This window comes from Mytilus trossulus, chromosome 2, assembly GCF_036588685.1.
Source record: "Mytilus trossulus isolate FHL-02 chromosome 2, PNRI_Mtr1.1.1.hap1, whole genome shotgun sequence".
NCBI lineage: Eukaryota > Metazoa > Mollusca > Bivalvia > Mytilida > Mytilidae > Mytilus > Mytilus trossulus.
In genome coordinates, this window is record NC_086374.1 from 101,636,481 (window position 1) to 101,662,204 (window position 25,724).

At 32.5% G+C, this 25,724-nt stretch overlaps 1 protein-coding gene across 1 annotated transcript; it reads right to left on the bottom strand.

Moving 5' to 3' along the window:
• Window positions 1-3,482: 3,482 nt before the first annotated feature.
• Window positions 3,483-18,260, bottom strand: LOC134708554 (L-threonine ammonia-lyase-like). Its single transcript, XM_063569194.1, has 8 exons — window positions 18,041-18,260; window positions 15,781-15,914; window positions 14,771-14,929; window positions 13,503-13,570; window positions 11,619-11,733; window positions 9,422-9,547; window positions 7,417-7,518; window positions 3,483-3,646 (listed from the first exon to the last, which is right to left on the bottom strand). Exons 1-8 carry the CDS (start codon window positions 18,171-18,173, stop codon window positions 3,497-3,499), a joined length of 987 nt encoding a protein of 328 aa, XP_063425264.1. The 5' UTR covers window positions 18,174-18,260; the 3' UTR covers window positions 3,483-3,496.
• Window positions 18,261-25,724: the final 7,464 nt, after the last annotated feature.

Genomic DNA, 25,724 nt, shown 5'->3' on the forward strand with positions numbered 1-25,724 from the left:
TCAAAAGTACATTTAAAAATTATAAGAGGTAAAATAACAAAAAAAAACGAACTCCGAGGAAAATTTCAAACGGAAAGCCGTAATCAAATGGCAATATCAAAAGCTCAAATACATCAAAGGAAAAGGTAACAACCGTCAAATTCCTGACTTTGTACATGCATTTTATAATGTAGAAAATATGGTATAAGTTTCATTTTCAGTGCTTTTGATACATTTGCAATTTAATTTGAATGTGTGCCAGACGCGCGTATCGTCTACAAAAGACTTATCAGTGAATTAAAAATTAAACCACAATATACTGAGCTTCGAGGAAAATTCAAAATGGAAAGTCCCCAAAGAGCTCGAACACATCAAGCAATAAAAAACCACTGTGAAGTCATATTCTTGACATTGTACATGCATTTTGCTTTGTACAAAATGGATTAAACCTGGTTGTATAGCTGGGTAAACCTTTCTAGTATTATTGGGGTGAATTTTTGCACGCTTGGTCACTGTGGAGACATAATAAATTATAATTCCTTGTTCATTTTACTGCACCTTAAAAAATAGCGGGTGTGTTTATTAATCGCTGTCCGACCAATTATAGATTTGATTGCCACTTGATAAATATTTTACCCCGGTGGATTATTTTTCTAGTTGAGCTAAAGACCGGTGTCATGTTTAATGGTGGATATTTTATTCCTTGTCTACTATTAAACATTATTTTTTCATAAAAAAAAAAATAATTGTCATTTAACCCCTGTTTCAGTTTTTGTTACGACAGCAAAGTTGTCGGTGTGAACATAGGATACCATTTAAAAAGTGACAACGTGTCTTCTACATCTACAATGAATAATACTACAGGGAATAAACCCGAAAGCACGTGCACAGGCCTTAGAATATCTCTACAATTTCTAAATTTTTCACTTGAAAACTGTGAATGAACTAAACGTGAGTCTCGAATAGTTTCAAAATACAAAGGACAATGTACCGCCATTATAGATAACCATGGTCGACTTGGGATACACCTTTCGGAATTTTGAACTCTCAACACTCGTACTACATAAAGTTCGTAATTTATTTGGCCTTTCAATTGTACAGCGTAACTGTTAAGTCTTTAGCAGACGTAAAGTAACGCGAGTCTGGAGTACAGAATTATAATCCTGTAATGTATGATGAGTTCATAAATAAACCCAGCAAATATCTTATAACAAATACAAAGAATCTAAACACTCCAAAGACAATGACACGCCAAACTACTTGTTTTTGAGGTATTTTAGAAGCATAAAAAGGGCCAACATTTAGGAGTTACTGTGCATAACGTGCATAAACAGAGCTTAGAAATAAAAGCATGACAAGTACCAGAATCAACATTTTGTATTTGCGTCAGCCGCGTGGTTCGTCTACAAAAGACTATCTGTGACGATTGAATACATAAAAAGGTAAAAAGGTAAAAAAACAGTACGAAGTTGAAGAGCATTGAGGACCAAAAATTCCTAAACATTTCGCCAAATACACATAAAGTGTTTTATTCATGTAAAATATCAGCTCAAAATGTGAAGGTGTATAGAAAAAAAATATCCATATAACTGTTAATCAAATTTATCAAAGTCTAAAGTCCGTAATTTCGTCAAATATTAGTTGAGCGGAACGAAATTTAAACTGGAACTGTAACTCATCATGGTTAACTCTCATACCAAAAACATCAGCCCAATATCTGGAGGCGTTTAAGAAAAAAGTCCGTATAACTGTGATTTCCAACAGTTTCTCAAAGTCCAATGTCTGTTATTTTGGCAAAAATTAGAGGAGTGGAACGAAACTTTAACTTGATCTGTAACCAATCATGTGTAACTCACATACCAAAAATCAGCCCAATATCTGAAGGCGTTTAGAAAAAAAGTTCGTATATCTGTGATTTTCAACTTATCAAATTCCAAAGCCCGTCATTTCGTCAAAAAATTAGTGGAGCGGAACAAAACTTAAACTTGATCTGTAACTCATCATGGTTAACTCACATACCAAAATATCTGAAGGCGTTTACAAAAAACTCCGTATAATGTTTTGTTGCGGAATGAAGGAACGACGGAATTTCGGAATGACGGAATTTCGGAATTTCGGACAAGGGTAAAACTATATGGCACCGACATCTTCGTTCCGGGGCCATAAAAACGTTTCATTCTAGAGTATGAGACTCCAAGCATCTCTTAAGTGGAGCAGTATCTCATAATTTTCAGGAGCACATGAGATCACCCAAGTTTTTGGTGGGGTTGGAGTTGCTTCGTCATAAGTTTCTTTGTTGTGTTATATTATTTGACTGTTTGTCTTTTAGTTTTTAGCCATAGCGCTGCCAGTTTATTTTCAATCTATGAGTTTGACTGTTCCTCTTGTAACTTTTGCCCCTCTTTCAAGAAACATTTATTGACTAAATGTGCATCTGGTTAATTACAGTACCACCAATAACGTTAATGGAAGCGCGCTTCTAAGGGCTCTGTTTGAATTGTTTTACATTGTCTTATCGGGGCCTTTTATAGCTGACTATGCGGTATGGGCTTTTCTCATTAATTGTTGAAGGCCGTACAGTGACATATAGTTGTTAATGCCTGTGCCATTTGGGTTTCTTGTGGACAGGTGTCTCATTGGCAATCATACCGCATCTTCTTTTTTTTATATACTTTCCTCCATTCGCCATCAATTCTTTGTCTACGATAAGTCAATTACAGTACGACCAGTAACGTTAATAGAAGCGCGCCTATAACGGCTCTGTCCCCTATTCGCCATCATTTCTTTGTCTACGATAAGTCCCGAAACTTTCACCGATTAAAATCTAAATTAGGACATTGTCTGTATCCAGGAAGTTGTTTAATGTTTGTTCCGTTGATCGATAGCATTTGATTTTGTAAGATTTTGTTTTTTAGTTGCCTTGGAGATCAGTATTTTGGTATGTTTGTTAAGAAAATAAGACTGTTGCCAAAATCCATATTTCCTTTTCCTTTTGCTTTTTTTTTTTGTCTTTCTGCAATAAATGTAGGCAATTCTTTCGTTCTTACATATCTTGAAGAAATTAACAAAAATGAAAACAAAAAAGGTTTAAATGGTTCCAGGTCCATAAGCTCATATGCACATTTTTAAGAACCCTTATATGGGGTACAATTATAAACGTTTAAGGTGGTACCCAACACCTTGACTAAAAAATTTGAACCAACCGTTTTATCAGAAAAATTACACTGGTTATATAGCAGTTTAACAAACACTAATTTTGATCATTGAGAAGCTTAATATTCCATTAACAATATAACGTAATTAAAACGCTTAGCTGATTTTATAGAGTTATCTCCCTGTAGTGTTAGGTACCACCTTAATCTCTGCATGCAAATCAAACTAATTCATGATAAAACTAGATTTACACATTACAGCTTCAGCTAATAGTTTAGCTTTATACATTTGATGAAAATAACCTTATACTTGTTACTGAATACAATTACATTAAAAAAAAAAAACACGAATAAAATCTAATCTTTTATTTACTTTTATATTTAGATACAATATCATTCAAGATGGAAAGACTTAAATTCCCCCCACATGAAATGATGACAACATTTTGTCCAGAAAACTTTTCCATATTTGTCATATAAGCTCCGATGGATACTCCTGCCGCACCTTCCACAATCTGAATAAAAATGACATGTTTCGAATGTAAAATAAGATTTTTTTTATAACTAATGAGATACGTATGATTTCCTATTCGCCTTTTCAGAATCCAAAGAACTATGGGTAATCTCATTATTCGTACACCACAATAAAAATAACGTTATGTCATTGGTTGAATTCAATTGTTAATAACGTTTTGAAAATATTTCCCAGAATGCATTAGATTCTTAAACGGCGAATGGGCCAACTATCAAACAAAGTAAACATGACGTGCCTGTATTCGGCTGAATATTATCGTACTTTTTAAAGTTATCCAGATCCATGCCGTTGTCAGCTATAAAGAGCTATGACAAGACAAAATCCACAGCAAGTGAATTACCCCCCTTGGCGGATCCAGAAACTTTTATAAGGGGCACTGACTGTCATATATCAGAGGGGCCCGTTCCAATCATGCTTCAGTAATTCCCTATATAATAAACCAATGCTTTCCTTTGAAAAAAGGGGGTGGGGACATGGATTCGCATATGCCTCCCATTACATTGTTTGTTTTGCATTTATTCGTTGAAAAATGTACTCTGTTCAACTGATGTTATAGTCACTTACTATCACACATGCTGTGAATGATTGTAAATGTTAGTTAATATGTCTACTGATATGCGATTTATTACATTTGCAGAGTTCTTTTACATAGTCCGAGATAGCTCTGACGTTTGTATTTTGAATTGTGTGGCAGTGAAAGTATGTAATTAAAAGTTTGGTTTGATGTAAATAAAACGTTCATTGGTACATTGGTTAGTATCTATACTATGAAACGAGAAGATCTCATTTTGGGTGTCGCTTCTCTTCTTTCCACAATAAATTAATCATGATGCCTCTGTGTCCTATGGGTGCAGTGCATAATCGCATTTGTCATCCGTTCATATGATTATTCAGATTGAGTTATTTTGGGTGAAAAACGAGAAAAAAGACGTCCGGATATGTTTCCGTCATTGGGCGAAATTTTAAGTCAGATTAGACTTCCAGTTTGCGTTTTTCTGTATACTTTGAACATACATTAATTAAATACTACGAATACGAATATGTATTTTCTGTCTTATATCCTTCATTGGACGAAATTTAAGTCAGATTAAACCTCCGGTTTGCATTTTTCTTTTTTCTTTGACACAAATACAAAGTGTATTTTCTGTCTGATATCATTTTCAAGTTTACTATCCACGGCAGTCACGTGGTTTATTTAATAGAGAGGGTCTGAATAATATATCAATGACCGCTGTGGATCAATTATTAAACTGAGAATTGACTGTAAAAAGAAAATACAATTTCGGGACGTCTGGAACGGGTGTTTTTAAGTTCGAAATTTCAGGACAATTTCGGGATCCGGAATTTCTTTTTGACGTGGGTATTGGGATCAGGGCCCCTCCGCATTGGCGGATCCAGAAATTTTTATACGCAGGGGCCCGTTGACTGCCTAAGAGAGGCCCGCTCCGGTCATGCTTCAGTGATTCCCTATATAAGCAACCAATTATTTTCCAGAAAGGGGGGGGGGGGGCGGGTCCCCTAAATCCGCCTCTGCCACGACCCCCCTTTAATGAATGTTCATAATATACAGATAAGCGCTAAAATTAATAGAGAACACACCAAAAAAAAAAGGATATTTTTGTGGAAAACGGAGGAGCATGCTAGAAAACAATTATCCTGTCCCAAATTACCTATGACTTTTGATACCTTTTCTGAAATTCTCAAGTCACTAAATTTAAAAAAAAAAAGATGTGGTATGAATGCCAATGAGACAGCCCTCCACAAGAGACCAAAATGACACCGAAATTAACATTTAAAGGTCACCTTACGGCCTTCAACAATACGCAAAAGCCGATACTGCATAGTCTGATGTAAAAGGCCCCGAAATGACAATGTAAAACAATTCAAATGAGAAAACTAACAGCCTTATTTATGATCATTTATGTACAAAAAAAGAGCGAAAAACAAATATCACTGAACCACTGAATTACAGGCTCCTGACTGGAATGTTCATAATACATGTACACTAAATGTATGTTCATAATATAATTAATTGAAAAAAAATGGGAATTTTGGAAATAAAGGAGGAGGGTCCCCAAGTACCTTTGACTTTTGATACTTTTCCTGAAATTCCTAAGTCATTAAATCTTTTACTAAATTCTTCCTACAACACTTTACATCCTTTCAAATACGCTCTGAATGCCCGCGATTTCGCGGGTGTGTTCTAGTGTTTATTAAATTTGTGAAGTAAAATGAATAATAGTTATCAAAAGTACCAGGATTATAAATTAGTGCGCCAGACGCGCGTTTCGTCTACATAAGACTCATCAGTGACACTCATATCAAAATATTTATAAAGCCAACCAAGTATAACGTAATAAGTTATCATATGATGTTTGATTTGTCTACTAATAATCTGTGACGTCCAACGATCCCAAAGATCATAAAAAGGCTGCCATACCTCAGTGTGCAATTTAATAGTACAGTTGATTCTGAACAATACATTTGCACATGTAATATAACTGCAAATTAGGTCTCTATTGTAAATGTACTACTTATGTGTAACATGTAATGCATTTCTCATAGGGCTATAACACGATTTCTGGTTAATTTCTTCATTGACAGATCACATTTTAATCAAGCAAACGGAAATGTAAGATAGTGACATATATAAACTTTTACATTATACATATATATTAAACATAAATTGAAGTACACTGACGGTACACTATCCACTATAAGTAAGTCTTATACTGGTCCGAGACCACCATTGTCGTCCCTTGATTTTCGTTGTTTTTTCGTTGTTCGTCCCTTGATTTTCGTTGTTTTTTCGTTGTTCACAAATATAGTCCCTAGTGTTGACAGTGGGTTACTTGCCATTAATTTTTATACCTCTTCCAAATTTATTTCTCCATGTTTAATGCCTCAAATTGCAAGTAGGGGGATAAAATTACACTGTAAAAAAATTTGGGTCCAGAATTTTAAAGGAAAGTAGTGATTTGTTCCAGCTGAAAAAGGTTGAAAATGAGCACTTCGGAAGCTGTCAAAAGATTTCAAGACGCCCTAAACATAAAATTGTCCATATTTTGAGTTAGAGGCGATGAAGTTTTCTATAATTTTGATATAATTTGTCCCAAAAGTAGTACAACACACTGTAAAAGTTTCTTTGAGAAAGCGCAGGTGGGATTTTTTTTATTTTCATTTATGTTCTAAAAGAAATGCACTACGAATTAATTGTGTTCTCGGACCTAAGAGTTAAAATAATCCACACAAATGTATTTGAAGATTGGTATTGTCTCCTCATTTAACTAACCATACATACATTTTACTCACAAAATAAAAAGATATTTGTAGATTTTCTGGCTTCTAAAATCCCTAAAGTAGTATTATTCTGCAATTCTCTCAAATCAATTTTTTTCTTTTTAGTAAATTAAAAGGACTGTCACGGTTAAACATTGGTCTTTAACGCATGGTTTTTGGAGGTACTAGCTATATATAGATATGAACCTACACCTTATTTAAAATATACAATTGCATCCGTATTTTCGTCTCTGCATCGTGTTTGCAATTGTTTTAACTTGTTGTTTTTTATGTATGAAATCTCTGAAGAATTATAAGAATGACAGTTTTTGAGGTGTCAGATCATCGTGATTAAATAAATTCAAATGTTTGGTTATCTACCTTCAACACAAAAGGGCACGAAGGCACAATCACAAAAGTGATCCTAAATAATATTTTAAAAAGATTTTTTTCCCTTTTTTTAGTGTATACCTTGTGGTGTTTTTCTACCATAAGCATCATAGCTTTAGCTATATCATCTTCTTCAACCATTATCCATTCATCTACAAAATCTCGACATAACTCAAATGTTACCTACGGCAAAAAAAAGTTTAAATAATGGTTTGCGTAAAATACTCAAGGTCAATGACAGGTTCTTAATTCTAATAACGAAATATATTGTACGTTTAAGACAAAAAAAGAAAGAACGATTATAAAAGACAAATGTTGGTTCGTGTTCATTTTAATTGTTGGTTGTTTTTTAAGTGTTGTTTCGTTGGTTGGCGTTGGTTTGTTTGATTTTGATGTCGTTGTTCCGTAAAACGATTTGACAATTTGAGGTTTAATAATATCTAAAAAGGTATACTTAATCCGAGGAAATTTATTTCAGTTACTGCACGATCATGATATAACCGACTTGGTATGTATATTGTCATAAATACAAAATATAAACAGGTCATAACTTTAGACTTGTGTAATAATGCTATACTGTTGATTGAGATCAGTGCAGTTTGCACTGTATCGTGTATCTTCTTGATTAATTTCAAAGGTGTCTTCCTCGAATGCCAACATTTTATATATTACCTATTCCTTGAATGCCAACAAAAATATTTCTATAGATGTGTTTATAAGAACAATAGGTGTTTTTATACCTATTGAAATGATTTTAAGAGTATTTAAATGTAAAAATTAATTAGAGTACTTGATAAAATTGCAACATTTTATCACTTTTTGATAAGAAAATATAGTAGATTTTGGGGTTCAAATGATCACAAATTCTAAAGAAATAAAGATTTTTTTTATATTTTATTACTTTTTATTAAAAATAAATATTTTGGGAATGGAAATGTTTATAAGACTTATTTAAAAAAAATTAAAGAAATTCTAGTTAAATACAATTGTTTTAAACTAAAAAAAGGATATATATATATAGATTTAACTAAATCCATATCAAATTGAATATTTTATTTGTAAATATACTATATTAACTTTTTAATTGTATAATTAATTAAATTTTACACTTGTATTAGACTGTTTAATGAAAATTGCTTGCAAAAAATATCCAACAATGTTCCAAGACATATGAAGATTTTTAGTTAGTGCTTTTGTCAATCTGCTTATATGTTGACTTATGTTATATGTATTGTTTTTTGTGTTCTCTGTCTGCAAACAAGTAACATATTATTCAATTTGTTCTTCTGTTTATGCTATGAAGAAAGTATCAGATTATACAAAGTTTCGAGAAATTCCATCAAGTAAAATAGGAGGATATTACGGCACACAAAACTATAGAAATATTGAAAAGCATCCAAGTCCAAAGACTTAGTGATGCAACAATTTCAAAGTTTTATTTTTTAGAGAAGAACATATTGGTTCAAGCAGTAACACCAAAAAAAATGAATTTTCAACAACCTCACAAACAGGAATATGATTTAGCTACCTGGAATATACTTTTCTGTTTAATTAGAATGATTGTTTTAAAAAGCATGCACTTTTGTTGTGATAACTTCTTGTACCTATTTCTCGAATGCCAACATAATTTTACAGGTAAATTGTAGGTAGATCAAAGGATGTTGGCATTCAAGGAATAAACCATTTCAAAATATAAAGGCGCGAGGGTGTGGTATGATTTCCAATTCGGCGCGAGGGTGTGGTATAATTTCCAATTCGACAACTGCAACCAGCTGAGTCCTAATGACGTGGTTGTAAACATATATGCTAATTTACTGTTCGTAATATTTGAAATTATTCGAAACATGTTTTTTTAACTCCTTTCCCCATAGGAATAGAAAGTATTAGCAAGATTCGAAATGACTTTTGTGAACTTTTATTTTGAACAATTATCAACCTCTCAATGTATGTGAACGTCCTTCAGTTCAGATTCGACCCCGCTATCTATGCATCTTGATATTAAATTCCTTAACCAGACCGCTCATACGATTTCTGTTTTATCAGTGATTTTTTCATTCTAATTTTTGAATGTAATTTCTCAACTCACCGTCGATTCTTCTAATCCGCCCGCTGTAGCGTCTGATAATGTTGGAAAAGATTCCTCAAATATTACTTTGTTGGCTTTCACGGACTCGAACATTACCTTTGAATTTTTCGGCTGACAACCATACACCTAGAATTAAAATCAAAACCTACCAAACATACACAAGATATCTGGTTGCGATATGCAGAAGTCTCTGGATAAATGAAGTGACTACATTTTGAATCTATTAGAAAACAACTTTTATTGTAATCGTTTTAACTGACGATAACATATATATTGAGGTAACATGAGTGAACTTATGTGTGCTGCGCTATGTAGTTTAATGTTGAAGACAAACGCATTTAATATGAAACAAATAAACTTTTATAAGAAAAGTTATAAGACTGACACGTGTGCTGGAGTTGTCTCTGCTTTTTAGGAAAGTAACAGTTACACAGTCTTTGGTAGCCAAATTTAACAAGTAGTCACTTCCATACCGAATACACTTTGTCTCCTTTAACATGCCTTTATTTCACAGAATCATCGAAAAATTGCACGAGGCGAACCCTCAAATTCTCACTCTTTCGATAAACCGAAAACCGCCATTGTGGTTTAATATATATTTTTTTTAAACATAATATGTAATTTATACGTGAAATGCATACAGTTATCGTATCGGCAATATAAGTCTATAACAGTCTAAAGTAATAATATTGTATGAAACTTATTTACAATTTACATATTGTTTTACTTTCATAAAATTGACAGAATATAGGTTTACATAATGAGCTTAACGCAAGTTATAATGGTATATGTTTGGATTTAGAATTACTCAGCACATTTTTGGGAAGACGAGATATTATCACGTTGGTTTAAACTACTTATTTAGTGATGATTATGTAGATTTTTCCGGTCTGAACAAGATCACTGTGTTCCTGAAACTTTATCAAAATATGTTGATACATTTAATTTTGTTTTTACGTATTCCAACACGGTTAATTAAAATTAAATGTTTCAAATAATTTAGATAAAGTTTCAGAAACACAGTGATCTTGTTCAGACCGGAAAAATCTACATAATCATCACTAAATAAGTAGTTTAAACAAACGTAACGTGATAATATATAGTCTTCCCGAAAATGTGCTGAGTAATCTAACTCTAAACATATACCATTATAATTTGCGTTGAGCTCATTATGTAAACCTATATTCTGTCAATCTTATGAAAGTAAAACAATATGTAAATTGTAGTTAAGTTTCATACAATATCAATACTTTAGACTGTTATAGACTTATATTGCCGATACGATAACTGTATGCATTTCACATATAAATTACAAACTATGTTTAAAAATATATATTAAACCACTATGGCGAAGAGTGATAATTTGTGGGTTCGCCTCGTGCAATTTGTCGACGATTCTGTGAAATAAAGGCATGTTAAAGGAGACGAAGTGTATAAGGTACGGAAGAGAATATTTGGTGAAGGAGTAGGACCAGTAAGTCAAATTTCAGGTTCATCTGATTGAAAGATAGTGTAAAATTTTAAGCACTTTTATATTTTTTGCGAAAGATTTGAACTTATGAAGTCATTTAAGGCGCTCATATTCAAGCTTAAATATGAAAAATCTATCAAATATGCCATACTACGTCACTTTTCAGACAGCTTTTGTCAAAAATGAAAGTATTCGCATCAGTGTTCACCCTCAACCTTTGCCTATGTTATTATTATCATCAAATACAGCTTACTTTTAAATATCAAGTATGAATACGAATGCGGCCACTTCCATTCAAGACGAAAACCGTCTAATATTTAACACAAATGCTAGCATTGTGAAGATTTCAGTAATTTAGCATGACTTAATGATGCAAGTACCCAATATATGTGCATAGTATTATTAAAAACAACTCATATTTATGTAGTTATAAGTTTCTACTTTCCAATACATGTCTAAAAGTTTACATTATAAAAATGTGGTAAAACTGATATATTTTCAGGCCAAAAAGGGGTCTTACCGAACCTACTCCTTTGGTTATCAAAGGCTGTAAAAGTTACGTCTAAATTAGCAGAAAAACTCCTCCTCATTGTGTCAGTCTTATTACTTAAGTTCATAGTTATATCATTCGAATACTTTCGTACAAAGTTGAATTTGGTTGACTGTTATTGGTCATCCACGTAATACTTTAACATTGGATTTTTTCAACTGTGTAAACTGACTTACTTTCGTAGAGGGTTTAACTTGTTTTATATATCTGGCTATTCCAGCAATCAGCCCACCTCCTCCGACTGGAACTAAAACGGCGTCAACCTCAGGCAGCTGTTCGAAAATTTCTACGCTGAAATAATGTAAAGGATTAAACTTTAATGTACTAATAAACACATTTAGAATGGTTACATTAAATGTATATTTAGTTGGACAGTTAATCAAATAAACTAGCTATTGACATATATATATATAACATCTCCATGCTTTATATATCATGTACTGTAGTACGACGCTAGATCAAAACTGACGTGGAAAGGTAACACCCGTCCACAGAAAGCTTCATTTTTATGAAGCCCAGGTGGTCGTGTGGTCTAGTGGGACAGCTACAGTGCAGGCGATTTGGTGTCACGATATCTCAGTAGCATGGGTTCGAATCCCGGCGAGGGAGGAACAAAACATTTGCGAAAGCAAATTTACAGATCTTACATTGTTTTGATGTTCAGTAGTTGGCGTTTGTTGATGTGGTTCATATTTTTTACGTTTTTACATAGATAAACCTGTTGGTTTGACCGTTTGAATGGTTTTACATTTGTTACATTTTGTTACATTTGTTATTCTCGTGGTGTTTTGTCTGATGATTGGTCTGTTTCTGTGTGTGTTGCGTTTCGGTGTTGTGTCGTTGTTCTCCTCTTATATTTAATGCGTTTCGCTCGGTTTTGGTTTGTTACCCCGATTTTGTTTTTTGTCCATGGATTTATGAGTTTTGAACAGCGGTATACTACTGTTGCCTTTATTTACACTAGTCATTTTTGTGCCGTTTATTGCTTGCTGTTCGGTGTGAACAAAGGCTCCGTGTTAAAGACCGTACTTTAATTTATAATGGTTTACTTTTACAAATTGTGAAATGGATGGATAGTTGTCTTATCAGCACTGTTACCACATCTTTGTGTATCTAAACATAAGCTGTTTTAACTTTAAAATATTTTTAAACGAACAAATTGTGATATTTCATTTTTCGTTACATATGGCTATTTCAAAAGAGAAGCAACTCGAAAATAAATTAAGTTCACGACACTGATCTGTGTCAAACATCTATATACGTAAACAAAATGCCTTTATTATACTTTGATGTTTGCAACAAATAAAGGCAAAAGTAGTATACCGCTGTTCAAAACTCGTAAATCTATGGACAAAAAACAAAATTTGGGTAACAAACTTAAACTGAGGGAAAAGCATTAAATATAAGAGGAGAACAACGACACAACACCGAAACGCAACACACACAGAAACAGACCAATCATCAGACAAAACACCACGAGAATAACAAATGTAACAAAATGTAACAAATGTAAAACCATTCAAACGGTCAAACCAACAGGTTTATCTATGTAAAAACGTAAAAAATATGAACCACATCAACAAACGCCAACTACTGAACATCAAAACAATGTAAGATCTGTAAATTTGCTTTCGCAAATGTTTTGTTCCTCCCTCGCCGGGATTCGAACCCATGCTACTGAGATATCGTGACACCAAATCGCCTGCACTGTAGCTGTCCCACTAGACCACACGACCACCTGGGCTTCATAAAAATGAAGCTTTCTGTGGACGGGTGTTACCTTTCCACGTCAGTTTTGATCTAGCGTCGTACTACAGTACATGATATATAAAGCATGGAGATGTTATATATAACAACAACGACACAACATCAAAATGTAGCACACACAGAAACGGACTATGCATTAGACAAAATCCGACGAGAATAACAAATATAACATTAAAACCAAATACATGAATTTGGGATAGAAAAGTACCGTGACCCGTCTTATAGTAATGTGAACCTACACTCAAATCAGAGTCACAAACAAAAGCACTGACGATAATTATGTTGATACTTACCTTATACTTCCTTGCCCTGCTACTACTGTAGGGTCATTGTACGGAGATACGTAAGTTGTACCATGAGTCTGTATTGAATTTAAAAAAAGTCAATCTATATCTAATTCATTTAGATGTCAATACTTACGCATTTGAAATGATTTTTTCAATTTATAAATTATGAAAAAGGAAGGATAAAACTAAGATTGCTACAAAAATGTACTCCTTCAGACAATGTTGACATCATTTACTGTCGTTCGTCATTGTACCCGATGAAAGTATTCTAGAAATATATGTTAGATATGACGCAACAAAGACAGTAAATGCTATATGTGTTTATTCTTTGCTGACTAAGATATATATTTCTGCAGCGAGAAACATTATTTACTATCACAATATATCTTTATTATTATAATACGAGTGCAGAAACGTTATGAGACACATAAGGAAACGGATATTCCTTAACGGAAAAGACATAAAAAGCACATGTTGGCTAAATTTTAACTAGACAAAACAAACGGAACAATACCAAAGTAAATCACATGGCTATACAATATGTTATAAATAAACAAGAAGATGTAGTATAAATATCTTTTATATGATAGAAAAATAAAGAAATATATGATATCCATCCATGACACAAAAACAGTACATGCACAGCAAAAACGTAAAATCACAAAAAATACTGAACTCAGAGGAAAATCAATTTGGAAAGTCCATAATCACATATCAAAACGCATCAAAAATGAATTGACAAGAACTGCCATATTCGTGACTTGGTACAGGCATTTTCAAAATGTAGAAAATGGTATATAAAAAAGACATTTCGGTTTTCCCGTTTCAATGGTTTTACATTAATCATTTTTGGGGACCGTTATAGCTTGTTATTCGGCGTTAGCGAAGGCGTCGTGTTACAGACTGTACTTTGACCTATAGTGGTTTACTTTTACAAATTGTAACTTGGATGAGAAAGTTGTCACATCGACACTCATACCACATCTTTTTATAACTATATTCTGTACAATAAAGTAAGGAACTGATCTTTAATTGTTGTTCTCCATCTTTTGTGTACATTTAGGTCTTATAATAGCGTTCGTGTCAAAATATATTTTCCATTTCTCTTCAAGTATACAAATATGTATACATTTCAATATGCATAAGGACCATAGAGTATATGTTTGGTAGGTGTTTACTTTATCTGTGGAAACAAGTGTTCTAAAAAATGAAGAAAAAAAAATTAAAACATTTTACGTCTTTTGAATTTAATGAAAGATATTTATTTAAGTTACCTCAGCATCTGACCTTGCCTTGAGTTCTGCTTCTACACAATCATGACCATGCAAGACCAATCTGGCTCCTTCGTGTAATAGAAAATCCTTCTTGCCAGGATCAACCCCTTCTTGACAATATATAGTCAGAGGAACGTCTAAAACCTTTGACGCTTGTAACTGAAATATGATACGAAGAGATTATAAGTTCTCTAAACTTTTAGGATGCATTTTTCCATATAAAGAGAGAACGTTTATTTGTAGATGATACCAAGACATAATTTAAAACAAAAAGTAACACGGCGGAAATTACACAAACCGGGCATTCCGGCAACGGTGGCTGTATCACCATCTGTTCGATTACGTCGACGGAACAAATGGATTCCGTTCTTGGGGTTCTGTATCCAGCTGAGTTTTTTTACTTCGATTGTAAGGCTATCTTGAGATATACAGTTTGATTTTATCTCTGCCAAAAGAATGAAATTGGTCAATGACCGATGAATTGTCGGGTGACATACTTTGGAATCGTTAATTGTATTACAGGACGATGACATTGAACATAGTGTACAACAGTCCTGATTTAACGGTATTGCACAGTAGCATTTGGCATTAGCTTGTTTAAACGCCATAGATATTTATATTCAATGTATTCTTTTATAGATAATTTAACTACTACAAGTTTCCTTTTGGAACACACAAACAGTTTTTCTTCACGATAACTGTAACCTTTATTTTTCAGGTCTTGAAAACACAGATTCAAAATTGCTCGTATCGACGTTCTGTATTTCAAATTACAAATACCCCTTGAATATTAAACTCATTGCTAAAGCATTGATTTGTCGAACATTCAGTTACTTATTGTTAACTTTAAATTTAAAATGAATTCGACTTTTTATGCGGTTTATTTTCTTTCTGCAGAGTATACGTGCGTGTTTAGCTTGGGGATTTTAAAATGTATTGTTTTTATAACATTTACTTTAGACTTACTTTCAGTTCTAATTTCATGTTTATTAAATTGCTTAAAAACTTACACATGCTAAACCATGATTTCCAGATGATGCAGTATATACTCCGGTCTTTCTTATCTCAGGATTAGTCTCCAAAAGTTGTAAAAGTTTGTTAAATGCGCCACGAACCTTGAATGAACCAGTCAGCTGTTCGCTTTCTAAAAGACAATAACAAACATTTCAACAGTTGCTGATGTGCATGCGTCAACGAGAATAGAATATATAAAACGAGAATATATGTATACGGATGAATAACAGTTGGTGCAGTTTATGCGTCACCTAGCATTTATCAACCAAACCTATGATAGCGCCGTGTGTAAAAACTTAGGGAGACTGTATCAGGGATCTCGAATCAACACTATCATGACTATGGTCATGGTAGATCGAACAATAATATTCCAAATTGATTTTTCATTTGGAAATAAGATTCTACAAGCTAAGGACAATATTAGATCGGATCTTTTTAACATATTATATGTTTCATATAGACTGCTACTAGTCTGTTGTTATAATTTATGTATTACATGTATTGTCATTTTGTTTATTTTTTTTTTGTTACCTCGTTTGACATCGGACTCGGACTCCTCTTGAACTGTTTTTTTACTGTTCTTATTGTTATGCGTTTACTTTCATACATTAGCTAGAGGTATAGAGGGAGGGTTGAGATTTCAAAAAAACATGTTTAATCCCGCCGCGTTTGTTTGCGCCTGTCAGGAGCCTATTGCCTTTGTTAGTCTTGTATGATTTTTAATTTTAGTTTCTTGTGTATAATTCGGAGTTTAGCATGACGTCCATTCTCACTGAACTAGTATAAATGTTTAGGGGCCTGCTGAAGGACGCCTCCGAGTGCCGGAGTTTCTAGGGGATATTTCATGCTGCATTATTGAAGACATATAATTATTGGTGACCTTCTGCTGTTTTCTGTTCTTTGGTCGGGTTGTTGTGTCTTTGACACATTGTCTATTTCCATTCTTCATTTAATTCATTCACAGATACTTTTGAGAACACATCTTTCTCATTCAGTCCATCATGTTCAAGTTCAAGAGTACGTTTCTATTGTTTTAAAATACGTTAGGATTAAATTCGGCTTTATTTGTTTCTGATATTTTATGTCAGAAGGGAAACACTTTATTAATAAAAATAAAATAAGATTTTGAATGTTGGGTGCTAGCGAAGTTTATTTACAATCACTATCTAAAAGGAGTAGGTCCGGTAAGGGCCGAATTTGGCCTCAAATTTCAGGTTCACTTAACGAAAGTTTTTGGACACTTTTTAAACACTTAAGCGTCTAATTCAATTGATTCCATTAGTTTATGTGAACGATTTTAACTGATATTAAAAACGCTCTGGTTCAAGCTTAAATATGAAAAATCTACCAAATATGCCAAAAAACGTCACTTTTCAGATGGTTTTTGTCAAAAATGAAAGTGGCCGCATTCTTGTTCATCCTCAACTTTTACATATGTTTTGTATTATCGTCAAACCATTTCAATATTTTGAATGAACACGAATGCGGCCAATTTCATTTTGGACGGAAACCGTCTAAAAATTAACCAAAATGCTAAAATTTTGAAGATTTCAGTAATTTAGCATGACTAAATGATGCTAGAACGCGATATTTATGCATTGTATTATCAAAAACAGCTCATATTTATGTAGCAGAAGCATTTTACTTTCCAAAATAAAGATAATAGATTACTTTTTCACAATTTTCTAAAACTTATGTATTTTGGGGCCAAAAAGGGGTCTTACTGAGGGCCCTCATGGGGTTTTTGATTATGTGATTACTTGGCCGTTTTTTTAATGATTATTTGATTATTAAGCCAAATATTTCATGATTATTTGATGACCTAGGACTGTATTTTTAGTTTATGATTATTTGATTACTAAAGATAAGCAAATATTTAATGATTATGTGATTATATTGGCAAAAAAATGGTGATTATGTGATTACTAGGACCCCCCCATGAGGGGCCTCCTTACTGAACCTACTCCTTTGGTCACAACAATTATTTGATAACAGGTAAAATTTATATTGATAGTAATAAAGCATGCAAGCGTTGATTTTTCTTGTGTATATTTATCATTGTAAATATCGTAATGTAGACGATACACAAAATATATATACTAATGATTAGCAAATACACATCATGAAATGTACAGGTCTAAAAGACAACATAAATCTACATTAATACTGACGGGAATACAGGTTAATTTTAGAGACTGCACATTAAATACAGAATGAAAATCAAAGTTCTGCATACATATATTTGTTTTCACTGACCTAGTTTGATGTACACGTTTGTCTTTTTAACAGTATCACTTAAATAAGATGAATAAATAAGAGGCGTCTTCCATATGTGTGGTTTAATCCGCTTTGTGGCTTCTAATATCAATTGTGGATAACAAACGTTCATTGTTCTCCTCTTTTGTGTTTACTTTTGCTGAATTTAAAGGTGCAATTCCACCATTTTATTTTTAACCAGATAAAACTACTTGTCCTAATTCTTGACCTTTACAGTTAAAAATAACTTTTGTATTATATCAAATAAAATAAAACTGCAGTCAGTGGCGTATGTTGCACTGAGGCAGCTGACCCATCAAATTTCGAAACCAATAATCTTATTAAAAACTGACATAACCATGAGAAAATTTAAAACAAAATCAACAAAAAACACAACACAGAAATATATTAACGATCATTAACGAATGGCCGACACGTCGAACCACTGTCACGGAATAGAAGTTCCTTCATATTATAAGTTCCCAAAGGAAAATATATTCTGGAATATTATTTCCACAGGAATTAATTTAACAGAATATGTTCCTAACGGAATAAATGTTATAGAATATTAGTTCCACAGGAATTAATATTACAGAATATGTTCCTAACGGAATAAATGGTATTAGTTCGAACAGGAATAGATATTATGACAATGTTTATAACAACGTTTCCATTAGAACTTCCGTTAGGCGGAACAAATATACGTTGATGTAGGATTAAATAATGTCCCCCATGAAATGATGTCCCATGGACCAAATTTCACAGATACGACCTATGAAATTTGGTCCAGCACATAATTTTATTATAAAATATTGTCTACTTCTATGTAAAAGTGTCCCTTGACAAAAGATGCTATTGTGACCTTCGTTGGACATTTTTTCATAGTTAAATCATGTCCATACTGCATAAAAGTCTTGTCAAATACCAAAAGAATTATTAAACAAAAAATAATAAGACTAAATTGACATTTTTTTTTAAATATACAATAGGAATCTTTGAATTGATTAAACATCTTTGAAGTTTGGCGCAAATGAGGTACTTTTTGGCGCAAAAAGATATCGCCCTTTTTAACAAGATCAATAATGTCAGGAATAATATTAGTATCGAGACACATCTGTGTTGTCTTTATTTAAATTTTGATTATGATTTAATAACTAATTGATTAAAAAATTTCAATGATTTCTAAATTATTTCTCTTCTTTGAGAACAGAAAAAATAGCTATAGTATGAAATATTGTCCTTTGTGACATATTTATATAAAACATCCATGAAATTATGTGCAAGTACTATGAACAATTTTTCACCGAGGGAGACACTATTTTATTATAGATTACCTTAGCTGTATTTGGCAAAACTTTAAGGAATTTTGGTTCTCAATGCTCTTCAACTTCGTACTTTATTTGGAATTTTTAACTTTTTTGGATTCGAGCGTCACTGATGAGTCTTTTGTAGACGAAACGCGCGTCTGGCGTATATACTAAATTTAGTCCTGGTATCTATGATGAGTTTATTTACAGCCACTGGGTCGATGCCACTGCTGGTGGAGATTTATTTCCCCGAGGGTATCACAAGCCCAGTAGTCAGCACTTGTTGTGCTGACATGAATTGTCATTGATATGGTTATATTTATAAATTTACTGTTTACAAAATTTTGGAATTTATTGAAATACTAAGACTTTTCTACCTCAGGCATAGATTACCTTAGCTGTATTTGGCAAAACTTTAAGGAATTTTGGTTCTCAATGCTCTTCAACTTCGTACTTTATTTGGCATTTTTAACTTTTTTGGATTCGAGCGTCACTGATGAGTCTTTTGTAGACGAAACGCGCGTCTGGCGTTTTTACTAAATTTAGTCCTGGTATCTATGATGAGTTCATTTATAGTCTACAAATGTGAATTCTGTCCCATGAACAAAATTTCACAGATGAACTAGAGGACACAATTTCATGGGACACTTGTTTGGCTTACATTGACACCACTCTCCCTAAAAAAACAAATTTTAAAAAAATAATCCTAACTGGAATGATATAGTATATCGGGTAGATAGTATCCAACATTTTATACTCCTCTACCATTTACTTATCATTCCTTGTTAATTAAATAATAACTAAGGAAGAAAGTATAATTTTGTTAAAGAAAAATTACCACTTTACATTCAATTATCTTGGTAGAGATCGGACGAATTTTACTTTGTAAATCAAACGGATTCAAACAAAAGTCTGAACTGTCAACTATGAAAATTAAATGTACTTGATTTTTTTATCAATGCTATATTCATATAATGGACATTTACTGTTTTACAAACTGATGATACCAGTATTTTAGCATTGATCAAGGTCATGTATTTCTGTGACTTGTTAATGACGTCTTACACTCAATTCATTGGATGCTGGAACGTTGGACGTAAAATTATTGATACTTTAGACTTAGATAGATATAGAAAGATGTGGTGTGAGTGCCAATGAGACAAATCTCCATCCAAATAAAATTTAAAATAAAGTAAACCATAAAGGTCAATGTACGACCTTCAACACGGAGCCTTGGCTCACACCGAACAACAAGCTATAAAGGGCCCCAAAATTACTAGTGTAAAACCAGTCAAACGGGAAAACCAACGGTCTAATCTATGTAAAAAAACGAGAAACGAGAAACACGTATAAATCACATAAACAAACGACAACTACTGTACATCAGATTCCTGACTTAGGACAGGTGCAAACATTAGCATACATGATTTGTTTATTAGTTGTCATTGGCTTTGGACTATCTGTCAGTAACTGCGAGTACTCTCATATCTGTACTTGAAAGTGTCCTTTTTGTTGTAGGGATGTATTTATAAATACCTTGTCCGGTCAGTGTTTTTGTTTCTGATTTTCCTACTTTGTATCGAAATGATGAGTTTAGCATTTTCCAACATTTGATAGTTTGCATGTTGTACTGTTACACCACTGCCTTTAGATGAAGTGTTGAACACCCGCTAACAGGTTAAATACTGCCTCATTCCGTATGTGCCTGTCCCAAGTTTTGTTTTGTTGCTGTATACTATATGTGTGTTTCGTTCATTGTTGTTTACATGAATCTGGTCATTTTTTTCTCTCGATTGAATTGTTCCACCTTTGTAATTTCGTGGTCTTTTATAGCTGACTATGTAGTATGTGTTTTGCTCATTGTTGAAATAACACCAATATTCCATTCGTGTCAAAACAAAATATAACAATCATAGTTAAAAGTGTTCGATTAAAAAGGGTGATTATCAAGGGGAAATTGTTGTTTGCTATGATTCCCCAAATTAAGCTAGCTATAAAACCAGGCTTAATCCACCATTTTCTACATCAGAAATGCCTATACCAAGTCAGAAATATCACAGTTGTTATTCATTGGTTTGATGTTATTGAGCTTTTGTTATCGCTATTTGATTAGGGACTTTCCGTTTTGAATTTTCAATGTTCAGTATTTTGCAATTTTACTTTTCACCACATATCTTATCTTTAATATGTTTTTTACTTTTCCAAAGTATTTTTTTATTACATCTAATGACACGTTGTTCCTTGTAAATATAAATTCATCTACAAATACGACCTGAAAAAATAGATTTGAATCATCGTAATTATGTAATATAATTAAACAATATTTCATATCACTGGCAAATTAAACATCTTTTTACAAGCAGTTAGACTTCTCTAAATAGGAAGCAATCGGTTAAAACATGCCTTTGTATTAAACTTTAATACTCTTTTTATAGTATCCCACATAACCATTAATCTATGTTTTTTTTCTAAATTATTGACATAATATATAGTTGAATATTTTGTTTGTATATATGAAGAATAATGGAAACAAGATCAGTTAGAAATAATCGGAGCTTTGGCACTCCCATTCAAGATCAAAGCATGATACACACAGACAAAGCCATTCAAGATCAAAGCATGATACACACAGACAAAGCCATTCAAGATCAAAGCATGATACACACAGACAAAGCCATTCAAGATCAAAGCATGATACACACAGACAAAGCCATTCAAAGTTTTTCGCCTATTTAAATGAATGAATGAATATTTTTATTTGCGAAAGCATAATATGGTGTATAGGGACTAAGTTGAATCAAGGTTAATCAGGTATCATGCACAGAGAAGGAAATGGTTATTCTTCCGGGCCATAAGATCCTGTATATTCATTTTAAAATGGTTGTGGATATGTTTCCTAGTCGTACTCGGACTTTTCTTATACTGGTTCAAAGTTTACTTTAAAAGCGCTCTTTCGCTACATTTAGACATTTGCTTAAAGCACTTTGAAATCATTGGTAAGATATTACTGTTCTGACTTTTGCAGAAAATCTATCATAGATTTGAAAACTAAAAATCAGCCAGAGATTATAAAACTAAAAAAATGCATAGAAGACTTATATTAGGAGTCTTAAAAATCTGCCATAGATTGGAGATGCCATGACGTCATATTTACCATAGATAAGGAATTTGCCATATTTCTTGAACCCACCATATATTTGAGTACTACATATGTATTAATTTTTATTTTAAAAGTAATGATATGTCATCAGTTTAAAATTAAGATCATACAGCTTTTAGTTGTTTGTACTTATCGGTAAATATGCTTCATATTCATGCCGAATTGTTCATGTATTTGGCAACGGACTTTTTTTTTTTTTTACCAGAAGCGTATATTTGTTTCAGGCACAGATGGTGAACTATATATACATGACTTACTTTCTATATATATATTACTTTCTATTTTAAAAGTTATGGTCTGTCATTAGAGGTAAACTTCGGAATTTCCTGAAAGATAATTAATCATTTTATTTTACATGATATGTTCTCTGTTGTCATTTATTCGTTATGATCCGCTATGGTAACTATAGATTATACCAATATAAGATCTTCTTTTCGAGTTAAAGGCAATAAAGTATAATGCTATAAATCTACTGTTTGTAGATCTTTGATTAGTCTTACGCACACATCAAAACTCCGGCTTAGAAATGACAATCCTATTTTATTGCGCTACCTTAAACTCGAAATAGCCTTCATTCTAAAACTTTACAAAAATACATTTTTTCATTAACAAATTAATAATTGACAGATTCTCTTTGAACATAATTATATGACCTTAGAAAACATAGTTTATTTGTTAATGTTAGAAAGGTCATATAAAGCGTAATGTACTGATTTTTCACGAGAGACAAAAGAGAGTACCCAACCAGAGAAACTATCAATAAAACTGTTTTATGGAATAAAATCATCCATGGTTCACAAACAAAAGGGGAAATCTCTTTCCGAAGAACATGTTTACAAAAATGAAAGTGCAGTTTTAAATTGCACAGCAGGTTTCACGTTACGCACTGTCACGTGATTTAACCGACTATTCCCTACTCAGAGCAAAGGATATAATACAAAGTCGGCTGTGTCAAGCTCATTACGGTCTTAATTGAAAACTAATAAAATGGCATTAAGGTAATAAAATTTACACGAGGGAAATTATTAATAAAACCCGCACTGACACAAATGCAAATATTAATTAAATTATGGTTAAAACTGCGAATTACTTGTATAATTTCAACAAATGTACAACCAAAACATGGATACAATTTCATATCAATTTATATATGGAATGCCGATTGGTTTCAAATCCAACTATTCTTATTTTCCATTGTTTTCTTTGTTGCTATCATTTTTCAAATGAAACATTTGGATTTGATGGCAGATTTGAATAATTCTCTTCAATTTTGATTATCTAATTTTACTGCGATTTAGATGTTAAATTAAAGCAAACTTGTTGGTACATGTACAAAGGCTTTTCATCTTTCAAGTAAGAGTGAACTTATGATAAATCTGCGTTCAAAACAGAACATGATCTTCTATTTTGATGCCTTTTTCATGAAATAATTTACGTTATATATTCGACTAACATATTTTAAGACAATACAAAAAAGTAAATTGTTTTTTAAATTTAAGATATCAAATTAAACGAAAAGCAAACATGACAAACGACAAACAAGAAAAACTACGTCCACTGTGTCTAAACCACACCGGCAAAATTTGATCGGACTCGAGGGTATCTAATATCCGGCACAATGACAGAACATTAATAGACAAAAGAAAGATAGTTTTCTCCTTATTTTCTTATTTTTTTTATGATATCGAAAAATGCATATACATATACAACTATTTTCTATTGCATGTGATATGCAATATTTTCTACAACCGTTCTTTATTAACGGAGGAATAAGTAAAAATGCACGTCAAAATGACGAACTGAGTCAACCTTGACTTGAAATTGTTTAATTTCTCGTTCAGTTGTTCACATTATACGAAAAGAAATGTACGGGAAGATGGATACTAACACGGAGATTACCATCTCAATACTTGTATTTCTGAGTATGGAACAAAGAAATGGGTGATGTCAAAAAATAGAACTGGCCGGTTACGTCAATGTTTACCATCCGGTTTGGTCAAATATTTCACAATGCATAACCCGGTTTGGTAAAAAAATAAAAACATAATTTCATTACATTACAATTGATAATTTAACTTCAGTGTTTAAAAGGAGTTTTGTGACCGGGTCGTTGGAAAACAAGTTCTTTTACAGGACAACGGCTTATTATTTATATGATTAGTCTCAGTTTTAAATAAATAATAAGCAAACACTAAAATTCCTTCTCTTATAGAACACAAATAATTAGTTTTACTTTGCATTCAATTCTTTTTTTTTACAAAATAATAGATAGAAATGAAGGTTTAAACGCAAATTGAGGTTGTAGTTCTCAAATATGCGTTTTCTATATGAATTATGGAAAATATGTTTAAACTTTAATTTAGAGTTAAACTTTAGGGTCTTAAAAAATCGAAATACACAATTGATATGTGATTTTCTCGTTCAATAGGATGGACACCTTTATAAGTACTATAATTATTCTATGTATGTAATCTTTTCTAAGATCGTTAAAATAAATCTTTGATGATAAGACAAATGTATATATCCATGCATAACCGACAAAGAAAATGAATGTTTATAGGAAGAAATAATTACGACTACCAAGCATTAAAGGTTGGGTCGGGGGCGTGCAATCTATACGTCTTCAAAGGTTGGGACGGGGGCGTGCAATCTATATGTCTTCTTAATTTGCCACTTATCTTATAAAGTGAATACCGAATTAAAATATTGTAAGAAATAAGAAAACAGGGACACCCGCGAAATCGGATTATGTTAGTTTGATTATGTTTATTATAATATTTTCATTGATATTTTTAAACAAGGCGACACTAAGTGATTCGAATTCATAGCGTTTTGATCTATTTGTATAAAGCTGCATATGTCAAAAGTTAGATGGTTTGACTGTAACATGTACAAGTATGGAACACAGATCTAACGATTTTCCCCCTATTTGCCATATGTTCATTGCCTTTGCCCTTGACCTTATTTCTCTATTAATTTTCCTTCGGCCACATGATTATTCATTTGACCGTGAACTTATTTCCTTCATTGATTGGTATATGTTAAGGGATTTGTGTTGTTGGCTTTAATAATTAGAATGTGTCCATGTCCGTCTGGCAGGATTCATTAGACCTCGACTTAAATGGTTCCATAAACAATTGGTTAAGTTTCTGTGAACGTTTTTTTTTTATCTTACAGACCTTCATCATAAATTGAATTGCAATCATTTAAGCATTTG